This window comes from Phacochoerus africanus, chromosome 1, assembly GCF_016906955.1.
Source record: "Phacochoerus africanus isolate WHEZ1 chromosome 1, ROS_Pafr_v1, whole genome shotgun sequence".
Classification (NCBI taxonomy): domain Eukaryota; kingdom Metazoa; phylum Chordata; class Mammalia; order Artiodactyla; family Suidae; genus Phacochoerus; species Phacochoerus africanus.
Window position 1 is genome coordinate 54359097 of NC_062544.1, and position 15564 is coordinate 54374660.

General features: G+C 40.7%; 1 protein-coding gene across 2 annotated transcripts in view; it reads left to right on the forward strand.

The window, feature by feature from the left end:
- The first annotated feature begins 5576 nt into the window (after positions 1-5576).
- Positions 5577-15564, forward strand: part of TTC33 (tetratricopeptide repeat domain 33) — a 39760-nt gene continuing 29772 nt past the window's right edge. Inside the window, exons 1-2 of one of the 2 annotated variants that reach the window (XM_047766582.1) lie at positions 5577-5755; positions 12045-12266. In XM_047766582.1, the coding sequence (XP_047622538.1) occupies positions 12046-12266 (221 nt within the window). In that variant the 5' untranslated portion in view covers positions 5577-5755; position 12045. Of the gene's footprint in view, positions 5756-5779; positions 5980-12044; positions 12267-15564 lie in introns of those variants that run through there. The other variant, XM_047766592.1, reaches the window with a different exon arrangement.

The following is a 15564-nucleotide window of genomic DNA, read 5'->3' on the forward strand; positions in this document are numbered from 1 at the left end:
TCCAAAAACACGCAGAACTTATATATTCAGATACTCTAAGCACTAAGTTTAATTTTACAATTGTCCCACTATATTCTGTACATAAATTGCTCTTTTTTGACACGAGAGCTGAATTGCATATACTGTAAATAAATCATGTTGCTTTTGCCAATATCACAAAGTCCTCTGCTCATCATGTCAGTCAGTATTGAATGTATGCAAAAATCTCTAGTCATTCAATCATGATATCTTTTAAATTGATTCAGTACATAGAACATCTCTTTCAAAAACTATTTATATGCTCAGATATGATCTTTTCTCTCAAATTTCATTATGGACATTTTTTAAAAGAAAAATTGAAAGGCTGTAAAGTGATCACATGCGTGTCTACCACTTACATTCAACACTTGTTAACATTTTGCCATATTTGCTTTACATTTATATCTGTGTATAGATAGATTGATACGTATATATGTGTCTATATGCTTTTCTCCCCCTGAACCATTTGGATGTTGCAGATAGACTCAAAACCCCTCAACTCGTAAAGCATTTCCTGGAAAAATTATGACATTCTCCTAGAAAACCATAATACCATTACAACATTAGTAATTCCCTAATGACATCTAATCATACATATTTAGATCTCTCCCGTTGTCCTTCAGCTTTATTTCAAGCCAGGATTCAATTAAAGTTTACATATTGTATTTGGTTATATCCCCTTAGCAGATATGTTATTCTTTGGATAAAACATGGAACAAATCAGTTCTAAATAGTCACATTTGCTTTGGATCTTAATTACTTTTTAAAAAGTAACATTATGAGAACTGCCTAAAGATGTTAAATCTTCCTAAGAGCTCTGATATATATTTTCTTTTTCTTGCTCTTAGTATAATACATTACATATGGGTAGAAGAGAAGATTTAGCATCAACTCAGATAAATTTCATATCATGCGTATGCTAATAAAAAATAAAATACTGGAGTTCCCGTCGTGGCTCAGTGGCTAATGAACCCGACTAGCATCCATGAGGACTCAGGTTTGATCCCTGGCCTCCCTCAGTGGGTTAAGGATCCGGCGTTGCTGTGAGCTGTGGTGTAGGCTGGCAGCTACAGCTCCGATTCAACCCGTAGTCTGGGAACCTCCATATGCTGCAGGTGCAGCCCTAAAAAAGACAAAAGACAAAAAAAATAAAAATGAAAAAAAATTGTCACCCATAATTGCCTTATACTATATTTTAACTTTAAGAAAAAAAATTTTCCATTGCAACAGTACTGTCTTTTTTTTTAAGACTTTTTTGTATTGTATAATTGTTCTTGGCACCTATGTAACCAGACAGTAATGTACTCAAGTGTCATGATATCTTGCATCGTTACTGTAATTGTAGATATGGCTCCAGCATCTCTAGAAATATGCATTGAATTCAAAAGAAAAGTCTTGCTTCCTTTTGTCCAGGGCTTGTTCTGTTTAACTTAGAATCTTAAAGTTGTATAAAATTATAGGAGTTCCATTTAAATATAGTTCAAACTATATTTATAGCTTGTATGTGGCCCTCTGTTTGGAGGATATTGATTTCATGTAGGCTCTCTAAATGCAGCCTTATGTTCCTAATGTTAAGAACAGGAGACTGTATTTTTAAAGTTACAGATTTGTATATAGAACTAAGACATTGTTGTAATGTCTATGTAACTTGTGGGGAGCTAGGAACAAAAAGAGGAATCAATTAAATAGGACCTTCTACAAATTGTTAATTTCATAAACTTTGCTTCTTTTTAAGTTATTATGATTCCTTTTAGTTACTGAGTTTTATTTTGAAGATATTTAAATATTGCACTTGTACAAATAGTATGATAAATGCACAGATTATTACAGTGAATTCTTTTTTAAGCTGGGGTATTTGAAATGATAACTTCTGGTTGAGTATGTCAAGGCTGCACCAGAATTTTCACAGATTTATTGTTGTTTGCAAATTCTTAACTAATTGAAGATGTAAAGGAGTCAATGCAAATGATTTTTAATCTTTTTTTATTATCTTTTCAGCAATTTATATTTTTTGTGATTTTATGCAACCGTATTTTTACTTTGTCTTGACAACTGAAAGATGTATAAGGTTTTTGCCAGAAATGTACTGTATACATAGTTTTAAATATAACAGATTTTACTGATATGTGAAATTTTTGCCATTAAAATAAATGATTTCTCACTGAGAGGAACTTTTCTACCAGGTTGGGGGATATGGGAGCTTAATATATCATATCTAATTTAAAATAATTTCACCGAAATAAACTCCATTGCTTTTACTTCGATTATGTTTTCTCTTGGGATGGTTTTGTAGTTTTTTCAGTTTTAAATGATTTTATACAAAAACTTCTGCACTCTCCCTCCCCCCTTTTGACTCTGTAGTGACACCAATCACACTGAATTAATGACTGGGTGGATATAGAACTCCATGCACCTTTGGAATTAAAGAAAAATGTGTTTAAATCTTTTCCCCTTAACTCTGTCTGTCTCCCCCACCTGCAGTAGAAATCATATTTTTCTTTGTGAGGTCTCTTACTAAATGGGGGGAAGGGAGAGCCCTTATTATGGCTAACTCTCCGCACCTTTTACACAATGTGCCTAAATATAAAATATACTGCTTGAACAAAATTTAGCGCTTAAACATTGTGATTTTTGTCTCATCTGTATTAGTGAGTTTTTGTTTCATCTAAAAATAATATACAGTAAAAGTCAAAGCAATTATCTTTGGCTAACATTGGGTTTGGTTGGAATTCTACTGTTAGAGTTTAATCAGTATGAAACCTCATATCCTATATGGCATTGTTGGCAGGGTTTGTGTTAGACTGTTGACATTCTGAATCTTTAAAATAGCTTGATAATTGTAACTACAGAAAACAGTACTCAAGTGTGTTATGATCAGCACATAGGTTGTTCTTTTAGGGAACTTAGAAGTTAAATATTTACGCTGATTGAACAAAAGTGTATAAGAAATTTTGTTGTCTGAAAAATCAACATTTATTGAACTGTTCTAGTTATTGTGAACAAATACTGTTCTATTTATTGTGATTGACAATAAACATTAACTATGACAAATTTAGAAATTTCTAGCAACTTGGAAGATGATCATGTTGTCTATACACAGATAGCATGGGAAATTAGATGCATTATGATTATAGACCAAAGTAATTAGGGAAGTGGTGGGTGAAGTGTGAAGGAGGTAGTCTTTACCACAGTAGAATGGATCTAATGAGTTGTTAGATTTAGGAAAGACTCCTAGAAAAGGGTACATACAGCTTCAAGCACCATTTAATTATTTACTCCCGAACTAGATCTTCTCACATGGCTGTTATGAACCAAGTAGTACGAATGTGACCCTATAAGGTATAAATCCAGGTCTGAATGCCTTGTTAGGGAAATATATATATAGATATATGTGTGTGTATTTTACATACTTTTACAGAGGTATAACATACACAGAGACGTGCACAAATCGTAAATATTTGGCTTGATGCGTTTTCATTGTTTTAGGTTTTCCATGTAAAACTTTACCTAAATGAAGAAACACTACCACCGCTTTAGTACGGTCTTTTTTATGAATATCAGAAGTGATTTACTATCACTTCTGCCCTATCCTACAGACAACACAGAACAATCCTGGTATGATGTGGGAAGGAATTAAACAACAGTATGAATGCCAGGAGTAGGGATCATAGGCAGCCATTTTGGAGTCTGGCTACCACAATTGAGTATTGATCATTTTGAAAATTTTGGTTCACTTCTGCAGTTCTTACAAATGTTCTTAATCCAGCAATATGAATAAAAATCACATCCTATACCACCAATGATCTCATCTGGGAAGTTGGCAAGACCATTATGGCAAATGGAAGTTTTCCAAAATGATAATTGTTGCTTAAACCCTTGAATTTTGTCTTTGGCAACCCTGTCAATTGTATTTCTTTATGTAATAATCACCCTTTATTTTCAAGTAAAGGCTTGTCAGACCCAAACCTGAATTAACAGCAGGTGTGTCAGTCCTTCTGAGTAAAAGTTTTATTCCACAAAAATGGTATCTACTTCAGCTTATGCAGTCTCACATGTGCTTTTTTTTTTTTTTTGTCTTTTCTAGGGCTGCACCTGTGGCACATGGAGGTTCCCAGGCTAGGGGTTGAATTGGAGCTGTAGCCCCCAGCCTACGCCAGAGCCACAGCAATGCCAGATCCAAGCCGTGTCTGCGACCTACGCCTCAGCTCACTGGCAACGCCAGATCATTAACCCACTGAGCGAGGCCAGGAATCAAACCTGCAACCTCATGGTTCCTAGTCAGATTCATTAACCACTGAGCCACGACGGGAACTCCTCACATGTGCTTTTAACTTGAGACATCATACTTCAATATATAGCAAAGTCACATTATCAGTATCTCTGATTTTGTCATACAGAATATTAAAAAGGAAGTATGTACTTGGATTTTTTTTTTTGTCTTTTTGACTTTTTGCCTTTTCTAGGGCCGCTCCTGCGGCATATGGAGGTTCCCAGGCTAGGGGTCTAATCGGAGCTGTAGCCACTGGCCTATACCACAGCCACAGCAATGCCAGATCTGAGGTGCCTGTTACCTACACCATGGCTCAAGGCAACGCCGGATCCTTAACCCACTGAGCGAGGCCAGGGATCAAACCCGCAACCTCATTGGTTCCTAGGCGGATTTGTAACCACTGAGCCACTATGGAATCTCCTTGGGTTATTTTAATAAAATAATTCTTACTGCTTCTCAAGGACATTGAGTGACAGCATTTTTTTTTCTTTCTTTCTTACAGTAAATGCGATGCTTACAATGACTGCTAGTACAGCTTGGTATCATTGCCTTGATGTACTGAGGTGCTGGTGGTTTTAGCCATCATTGCTTTTCCACTCTCACTGCAAATGTCAACATTGTGAAAAAGGCAAAGGATGCCTTTATGTTAGTATGAGAGTTTTGACTTTGAAAGGATCTGGACGACGCTGGGGGTCTTGGGATAAACTTTGGAGAATTATTGTCTCACATCAGTGATCCTCAATGGGGCAGAGATGGAGGACCCATCTTTCTGCCAGGGACATTTGCCAACGTGTGGAGGGAAGCATTTTTGGTGTCACAAATGAAGGGGTGATAGTGGATGCTAATGGCATCTAATGGGTAGAGACGGCGGGTGCCCTTAAAACCCTGCAGCGCACGGGAGAGCCCCCCTTTTCCCAACAAATAATTATTCAGTTCGAAATGTTGCAGCTTTGAAGTTGAGAAAATCAGGTCTAGAAAAATGATCTTCCTTTGCACAGACATTGAGATCGACGATCTTCATTTTTCAATTTCCTAAACACTTCCCTGAGTTACGTGTCTCCATTTATTTATTTTCTGTCCTCTGCGACTGACCGACCTCATCAACTTAGTCTGTAAAGCACCCTCCCCTAAACTGTTCTCATGCGCCTTGTCTGCTGACTGCATGGGTCGCCCGGTACCGCCAGGGCTGTTCTCTCCGCGCGCACACTCAGCTTGCGCAGCTGGTTTCCTGCACTACTGCGTTGTAGGCCCTCGTTTACCGCTAGAGGGCGCTCCCTGCATACCAGCCGCGGAGGGTCATGGGGTCGGTGCGGCCGCAGTGTCTTCTGGGATTTGTGGTCCCAAGGAAAAGGCTGCGGCTGAGAAAGGCGCAGAGTCTCGGCTTGCCTGCTCCTTTCTCTGGACAGTTCGGACACCCCAGGTCGGCGTGCCCCCTTTTTTAGAAGTCCCGCCACCAAAGGCAAGCAGGTAGGAGGTCGGGCATAATTTCCGTTTCCGGTGGGCAAAGGGCAAGCAGAATGTAAATACGAGACAGGAGAGCGATCATTAGGTAGCACGGACTACCCGGTCCGTGGTGGAAGCCCCAGGAAGAGGAGGAAACGAGGCTGGTGGGTCTTGGGGTAACGGGGGGAAAGAGCTTCAGAAGTCGGAGTTGAGACCCACCGCGGGTGTGGCAGAACCGGGACGCTAAGGTTGGTCTTTAGGGACCAGCAAGTCTGGGTGTCCCGTTCTCCCTTGCGCCCGCGCCGAGGGCGGCTTCCGAGGCGGGTGGCGGGGGTTTGACCTGCCCTGAGCGGTGGGAGGGGCGGGAAGCGAGTTTGCTTTGCACCCTGGGAGGAAGGTTCCCGCGGCTGAGGGCGGGGCTGTGAACTCGCAGGTGACGTCCTACCCAGCCTTTATGAACTTCGCACATTTTAATTGTTATGCAAAATAAATGGGAAGTCGCTAATACTAGTTTCTGTTTTGCGGTAACATTTTCGGGCAAATCCTTTCAAGAATTCCTCATCTCTGAACCCAGCTCTTATCCGGAAGGATGCTGTTTTGACTACCTGATTGTGTTTCTCAGGTTTCTGGCCTTGAGGGCTGCACCCACCGATGCCTTGGAGAGAAGCCTTCCCTAGCCTGTGGCAGGGTAAAATGTCAAGGCGTCCACAGTCTTTGAGTGACTATCCTAGGGTTCATTGTATCAACAAAAGAATTTCGATGGCAGCATCGTTATTTAGAATTTTCGTGGCATTCCTTTATTACAATTCCGTGTAGAAGAAATTTGTGGAGCTACCGTCGTGGCTCAGTGGTTAACTAACCAGGCTAGTATCCATGAGGACACGGGTTGGATCACTGGCCTCGCTCAGTGGGTTAAGGATCTGGCGTTGCGGTGAGCTGTGGGGTAGGTCACAGATTCTGCTCGGATATGGCGCGTTGCTGTGGCTGGAGCTTAGGCCAACAGCTACAGCTCGGATTCGACCCCCAGCCTGAGAACCTCCATATGCCGCGGGTGCGGCCCTCAAAACACCAAATAAATAAGTGAAGAAGAAATTTGTGTTGTTTTATGAGTTTAACATAAAGTCCATATGATTATAACTTACCCATATGATTCCTTATCCTGGAGGGAAAATGTAAAGGCTAGGATGTTGGCACCTTGCCCATCCAACTGTATAAATTTAGGAAAGCCTTAAGTTTTAATTTCACGTTCAGATAGCTTTAGACGAACAATAAACTGATACTGTTTAAGATATCCGAATCAACTCCAGCTGTTAAGATTTTCCTAGGTGGAAGGACTTTTTGCATACATGCACTCACCTTTACGGTGGGTGGGCTTTTTTTTTTTTTTTTTTTTTGGTGGCATCTGCGGCATATGGAAGTTCTCAGCCCTTGATGGAATCTTAGCTGTAGCTTCGACCTCTCACAGCTGCTGCAACCCTGTAGCCTTAACTCTCTGCACCATAGCAGTAACTCCCCAGGGGCTAAATTTTATTCATGAAACTTAAGGGCTTCTAGAAACTTCCAAGGTTTTTTTCTCATATCATAGCTTCCTTTGTTTACTCTCTGGTAGGCACTTATCCTGTATTGTGTTGACTATACTCTTCTGGTCTCTAGACAGTTTGGAGACAATATTAAATTGTACTAATGGCTTTGGTAATAGAAGATTGCTGCTTTTTTTTTTTTTTTTTTTAGGGCTGAACCCATGGTATATGGAGGTTCCTAGGTTAGGGGTGTAATTGAGCTACAGCTGCCGGCCTATGCCACAACCACAGCAACGCCAGATCCGAGCCATTTCTGCCCCTACATCATAGCTCAAAGCAAAGCCAGATCCTTAACCCACTGAACAAGGTCAGGGATAGAAGCCAAAACCTCATGGTTCCTAGTCGATTTGTTTCCGAGGTGCCGCGATGGGAACTCCATAAGATTGCTGCTTTTTAACCTCAGTGAGTCCTTGATTTTTTTTTTTTTTTTTTTTGGTCTTTTTAGCTATTTCTTGGGCCGCTCCTGCGGCATATGGAGGTTCCCAGGCTAGGGGTCCAATCGGAGCTGTAGCCACCGGCCTACGCCAGAGCCACAGCAACGCGGGATCCGAGCCGCGTCTGCAACCTACACCACAGCTCACGGCAACGCCGGATCCTTAACCCACTGAGCAAGGGCAGGGACCGAACCCGTGACCTCATGGTTCCTAGTCAGATTCGTTAACCACTGCGCCACGACGGGAACTCGGAGTCCTTGATTCTTTACTCCTTTTTTTTCCCCCCAAATGTTATTTTATTTTTTTTAATGAGTTTTATTTTTTCCGTTATAGTTGATTTAAAGTGTTCTGTCAATTTCTACTGTACAGCAGTGACCCAGTCACATGCACACACACACATATATATATACTTTCTTTTTCTCACATTATCTTCCATCATGTACCATCATAAGTGACTAGATATAGTTTCCTGTATCCTATACAGCAGGATCTCATTGCTTATCCACTCCAAAGGCAGTAATTTGCATCTATTAACCCCAGACTCCCAATCCATCCCACTCCTTCCCCCTTCCCCTCTCCTTTGGCAAGCGTAAGTCTGTTCTCCAAGTCCATGAGTTTCTTTTCTGTGGAAAGGTTCATTTGTGGTGTATATTTGATTCCAGATATAAGTGATATCATACGGTATTTGTCTTTCTCTTTCTGACTTCACTTAAATATGAGATTCTCTAGTTTCATCCATGTTGCTGCAAATGGCATTATTTTACTCTTTATATTGCTGAGTAGTATTCCATTGTGTGTGTGTGCGTGTGTGTGTATGTATATATATATATATATGCACACACCACATCTTCTTAATCCATTCATCTGTCAGTGGACATTTAGGTTGTTTGCATGTCTTGGCTATTGTGAATAGTGCTACAGTGAACTTATGGGTGCATGTATCTTTTTCAAGGAAAGTTTTGTCTCCGTATATGCCCAAGAGTGGGATTGCTGGGTCATATGGTAGTTCTTTATTTAGTTTTCTGAGGTACCTCCATACTGTTTTCCATAGTGGTTGTACCAATTTACATTCTCACAAACAGTGCTGGAGGGTTCCCTTTTCTCCACACCCTTTCCAGCATTTCTTATTTGTTGACTTGTTAATGATGGCCATTCTGACAGGTGGGAGGTGTACCTCATAATAGGTTTGATTTGCATTTCTCTAATAATTAGTGATGTTGAGCATTTTTTCATGTGTCTTTTGGCCATCTGTATATATTCTTTGAAGAAATGTCTATTCAGGTCTTTTGCCCATTTTTCAAATGGGTTGTTGATTTTTTTGCTGTTGGGTTGTATATGTTGTTTGTGTATTTTAGAGATTAAGCCCTTGTCAGTTGCATTGTTTAAAACTATTTTTCTTCCATTCCATAGGTTGTCTTTTTGTTTTTTTTATGGTTTCCTTTGCTGTGCAAAAGTTTGCCAGTTTAATTAGGTCCGATTGGTTTAATTTTGCTTTTATTTCTGTTGCCTTTGGAGTCTGACCTAAGAAAACATTTGTATGGTTGATGTCAGAGAATATATTTTTTTTTCTTTTTAGAAAAAAAATATATATATATATATATTTTTTTTTTAGCCATGCCCTAGGCACGTGGAAGTTCCCAGGCCAAGGATCGAACCTGTGCCCTCGCAGTGACCCAAGGCACAGCAGTGACAATGCCAGGTCCTTAACTCACTGAGCCAACAGGGAACTCCCTTTAACTCTCATCTGAGAGAGATGTATTCTTGTCCCTCTCTTCAAGGCTAAACTTGTCAGTTGTTAGTGATCGGGCCTCTTAGACCCCTGTAACCTCTTTTTGTCCTGACCTCTCCAGCCTCTGATTTCTAGATCTAAAAGGATTTGTGGAGGAGAAAGGCAGAAACACCTGAGGCATTGGTGTATGTAGGGTTTCCGAACATGGTTGAGAACCATCTGGGGCCTTAACCTACACGTGTCCTCAGCATTTATAGTAATGGTTTAGGTTGGAGGATGGGGGAGGAATAATGGGAACGTGAATGACCTTTTAATTAAAAAAATAATACACATGGGTCTGTCCCTTTACTACTCATCATAATGCTTGCTCCCAATAATCTACAGACATGATCAATGGTTTCTAATGTAATTTGCCTTTAGTAAACACACCAGATTTCCATCTATATTATTAGGGTTCTACTGGGTCCTTTGCATTGCTGATTCAGAAGCAAAGTTCCATTTGGGAACTTAAAGTCAGAAAACGTAATCATTCCTTTTTTTCCCCCGCTTTTTGGCTTCCCAGAAGCATATGGAGTTCTCAGGATCAGATCCGACCTGCAGTTGTGACTGTGCTGCAACTGGGACGGTGCCAGATCTTTCAACCCACTGTGCTGGGCCAGATCTTTCAACCTGCATCCTGGTGCTGCAGAGACACTGCTGATCCCATTGCACCACAATGAGAACCCCTGAAAATTTAATCATTCTTGTCATCTTTAGGGATAGTCGTCAATACAAGACTTTTTTTCTTTTTTTCCTTTTGGCTGCACCTGCGGCACGTGGAAGTTCTTAGGCCAGGGATACAATCTGAAGTGCAGTTGCAGCCAACATCACAGCTGCGGCAATACCAGGTCCTTAACCCACTGTGCCACAGTGGGAACTCCAAGACTTCTTTCTTTTTTTCTTTTCTTTTTTCTTTTTTTTTCCTTATTTGCTTTTTAGGGCCCCACCCATAGCATATGGAAGTCCCTAGGCTGGGGTACCAATTGGAGGTGCAGCTGCCGGCCTACACCACATCCATAGCAGTGCCAGATCTGAGTCAGGTCTGTGACCTACACTGCAGCTGCAGCTCATGGCAATGCTGGATCCTTAACCCACTGAGCGAGGCCAGGGATCAAACCTGCCTCCTCACAGATAACTACTTGGGTTTCTTAACTGCTGAGCCACAGTGGGATCTCCAAGACTTCTTTCTTATCTTGATTTATTTTAATATCTTGTGATATCTTCCTAATGATCCATTCTCTCATGTTGTTCTCTTTTGCCTCTGGACTTCTGTTCCATAGTAACCACACTTGGATTTTCACCCATTTCTTGGTTCTTTCCCTAATTTACTTGTAGTCATCTTCAAACATAGGAAACTCACTCTCCCATATTATAATGGGTCTGGGAATGAGTTTGGCATGGTCCTGATTCTCTAGCATAGCTCTTCTCTTGCACCTACCATTCCCACTGATTACTTTGAAACACTTCCTAGTATCATATAATTTCGTGTAAAATAGTTTACTGTGTATGCCTAAAAGATAAGTGTTCTTTTTTGTAAACAGTCGCAATACTACTCTCATACTTTAAAAAATAGCAGGAATTTTTTTTTTTTCTTTGTGGCTGTACCTATGGCATGTGGAAGTTCCTGGGCCACGGCTTGAACCCAGGCTGCAGTTGCAGCCTCTGCCACAGCTGCACAAAGCCAGACCTTAACCCACTGTGCCACATGGGGACTCCCAGGAATTTCTTACAAATCACTGTTCTGATTTACCCTTATTATTTCGTAAAGACGTCCTCCCTGTTGGGTGGCTTGAATCGTAGCTAAACAAGCTTATATTTGGTTAGTATGTCTCTTAAGTCTCTCTTAATCAAGGGTTATCTCCCAACTTTCCTTTTTTCTTGAAGAAGCCAGTTTTATTTTTCTTTAGTTTCTGTTTCTTGCTGTCTGTGTCTCTGACATTATTTAGCATGCTCATCTGAATCCCACATGTCTTGTAAGCTGGTAAAGGCTTGATCTGATTGAGCATTAATTTTTTTTTTTTTTTTTTGGCTTTTTGGCTTTTTGGCTTTCCTAGGGCTGCACCTGCGGCATATGGAGGTTCCCAGGCTAGGGGTCTAATTGGAGCTGTAGCCACCGGCCTACTCCAGAGCCACAGCAATGCAGGATCCGAGCTGCATCTGCGACCTACACCACAGCTCACGGCAATGCTGGATCCTTAACCCACTGAGTGAGGCCAGGGATCGAACTCACAATGTCATGGTTCCTAGTCGGATTCATTAACCACTGAGCCACGACGGGAATTCCTGAGCATTAATTTTTGGCAAGAGTACTTCATGGGTGCTATGTCCCTTCCATCAGGAGATACATATTGTGTCTTTATGATGTTTACAGCCTTCAATGATTATTGCCTAGATCCACTATTTAATTAAGGGTTAAAAAATAGTGATAGTCTAATCCAATTATCCAATTATCTTTTCTTTACCTATTTGTTGAATTACTTCTATAAAGGGCCACGTGTGAAATTTAAAGCTCTTTCTTTGCAATTTTCCAGAATGGCTTCCTTCGGATGGAAAAGGAAGATTGGTGAGAAGGTCTCAAAGGTCACTTCCCAGCAGTTTGAAGCTGAAGCTGCTGATGAGAAGGATGCAGTTGAGAATGATGAAGGGAACTGGCTTCACGCTGTTAAACGGAGGAAAGAAATTCTCCTTGAAAGCTGTGCTGAGAAAAGTAAACAGCTGAAGGACGAAGGAGCCAATTTGGCTGAAAATAAAAGGTATGCTTTTAGAGTTTTCTTACAGAGAACAGTTTTGGTCTTTGGTAGGGTAGAATACTCCTCAGATCATCCAGAGATCTAAAGTCAGACCTGTGTGCCTTTGACTGGTTATTTTGTATGGTGTTGAGGAGTTTGAAAGATTGAAAGAAGTAGTGCTGAGCAAGAGCACTTTTTTTCTTTTCTTTGTTCTTTTTTTTCCTTTGCTTTTCTGTTGGTAAGGATGGTTATAAGATTCCTTGCTTATTTATTTATTTATTTTTATTTTTTGTATTTTATAGGACCGCACCCACGGCATATGGAGGTTCCCAGGCTAGGGGTCCAGTCGGAGCTGTAGCCACAGGCCTACGCCAGAGCCATGGCAACACAGGATCCGAGCCTCATCTGTGACTTACACCACAGCTCACAGCAATGCTGGATCCTCAACCCACTGAGCAAGGCCAGGGATCAAACCCACAACCTCATGGTTCCTAGTCGGATTCGTTAACCACTGAGCCACGATGGGAGCTCCAGATTCCTTGTTTATCATTTTTGTCATAATGAGTTAAAGCTGAAGAACCACAGAATGGCCATCATTAATAAATCCACAAATAACAAGTGCTGGAGGGGGTGTGGAGAAAAGGGAACCCTCCTACACTGTTGGTAGGAATGTAAACTGGTACAGCCACTACGGAGAACAGTTTGGAGATACCTTAGAAATCTATATATAGAACTTCCATATGACCCCGCAATCCCACTCTTGGGCATCTACCCGGACAAAACTCTACTTAAAAGAGACATATGCACCCGCGTGTTCATTGCAGCACTATTCACAATAGCCAAGACACAGAAACAACCCAAATGTCCATCGACAGATGATTGGATTCGGAAGAGGTGGTATATATACACAATGGAATACTACTCAGCCATAAAAAAGAATGACATAATGCCATTTGCAGCAACATGGATGGAGCTAGAGAATCTCATACTGAGTGAAATAAGCCAGAAAGACAAAGACAAATACCATATGATATCACTTATAACTGGAATCTAATATCCAGCACAAATGAACATCTCCCTAGAAAAGAAAATCATGGACTTGGAGAAGAGACTTGTGGCTGCCTGATGGGAGGGGGAGGGAGTGGGAGGGATTGGGAGCTTGGGCTTATCAGACACCACTTAGAATAGATTTACAAGGAGATCCTGCTGAATAGCATTGAGAACTATGTCTAGATACTCATGTTGCAACAGAAGAAAGGCTGGGGGAAAAATGTAATTGTAATGTATACATGTAAGGGTAACCTGACCCCCTTGCTGTACAGTGGGAAAATTAAAAAAAAAAAAAAAAATTGAGGAACCAGCATTTTTTTTCTAGGCATATAATTGTTTTTGATTCTGGGACTAATCATATTAATGTATTTTAATATAAAACATAAAATAATGCTTGGAGTTCCCGTCATGCCTCAGTGGTTAACGAACCCAGCTAGTATCCATGAGGATGAGGGTTTGATCCCTGGCCTCACTCAGGGGTTAAGGATCCAGTGTTGCTATAAGCTGTGGTGAAGGTTGCAGACACAGCTTGGATCCCACGTGGCTGTGGCCTAGGTTGGTAGCTGTAACTCTGCTTCGACCCCTAGCCTGGGAACGTCCATATACTCTGGGTGCGGCCCTAAAAAGACAAAAAAAAGAAAAAAGAAAAAGAAACCAAATGTGAAATAATGCTTAAACTATAATAGCACCTCAAATTGAGAGTGCGAGGTAGAAACTAAATCAGAGTCAAGGACAGTAAGCAGCTTAACAGCCTCAAGTTAGACTACGAATTCTCATTTGTGATGTTTTAGGCACAAAGATTTTTCTCCTGTAGAACTTTGCAAAATTGGCCATTCTGTCTTAGTCAGAGGAAAACCAACTAAATTTTCCACATTTATGAAATCATTTTCAGAACATCCATAAAACATCTTTAGAAATTCCTGTAAGTGCCTGTTAAAAGTTCATTAACTTTGTTGTTTTTATCTGTTTTTCTAGACCACACTAGTGTGTAGAATGGAAAAGCTATTCAGTTATTGCCATGGGATCCCCTTTGAATTTCCTCTGGTAGATGAGAGATATCATCTTTGTGGATAAACAAAATAACTCTTGTTGTGTGTTTTTTTTTTTTTTTGGCCTGCATGTCAAAACATTGAATCATTTCACTGAAGTCAGCTGGATTGAATGCTTTATTTGAATGGACAACACTGTGAGATGATTAAGTTTTTTTTAGCTCTTTAGCATTTGTTTTGGAGAAATGTATGCACAGCTTTAGAAGATAACAGAATTAAAGGAATCTGGTAGAAATGAGTGGTTCAGCTACTCTAAGCCAAAAATAAATGGAAATAATAGTTTAAAAATATCTAAGAGAACATTAATTTTTTTTGTGTGTGGTAATTTATTTTGTTTTTATTTTTCAGTAAAGTTAGTTATTTGCTGCATAGTCTTGTCTGAAATTAACTGAGAGAACAGTAAACTTGATTGAGAGTAATATGTGAGGAATAGAAAATAATACAAGGAAGAATAGTGAAGTTAAATTAAAAATAAGGAGTTCCTGTCATGGCCTAGTGGAAATGAATCTGACTAGCATCCATGAGGATGCAGGTTCGATCCCTGGCCTCACTCAGTGGGTTAAGGATCCCACCTTGTCGTGGCTGTGGCGTAGGCTGGCAGCTACAGCTCCGATTTGAACCTTAACCCGGGAACCTCCATATACTGCAGGTGCAGCCCTAAAAGACAAAAAATAAAAATAAATAAAAATAAAAAATAAAACTCAGTCCCTGTCTTCCAAATCAGCTTCATCTTAAACCATCCTCATTTTCACTGTTTTTAGCCACACTGGCCTGCCCTTTGAAGAGCTTTGAATACAGCCCTATTGGACAACTTTGTCTTGTGACTCTGTCTGAAAAGCTCTTATTTCCTGTTTTTCTGGTTGTCTATCGTCTTGTCCTTCAGATCTCTGCTCACGTGTGCTCTTCTCAGTGAGCCCCTCCCTGGCTCCCCAGTTTGTGAAGTAGCACCGCTGCATCCCCTCTTTCTCCATCACATTGGCCTTTTAAATTTTCTTTCAGTAGGTTTCCCTTTTTGAAATTATCTTATATGCCTGCTTGTTGTCTCTCTTCTTCTTCTTCTTTTTTTTTTTTTTTTCTTTTTTGGCCACCCCACAGCATATGGAGTTCCTGGGCCAGGGATCGAATTGGGTCCCAGTGCTCCAGAGATGCCCCAATCCTGTTGGGCCACAGTGGGAACTCCTCTCTCTCTTCTGTAGAAACGTCAGCTCCAGGAATGTAGGGAC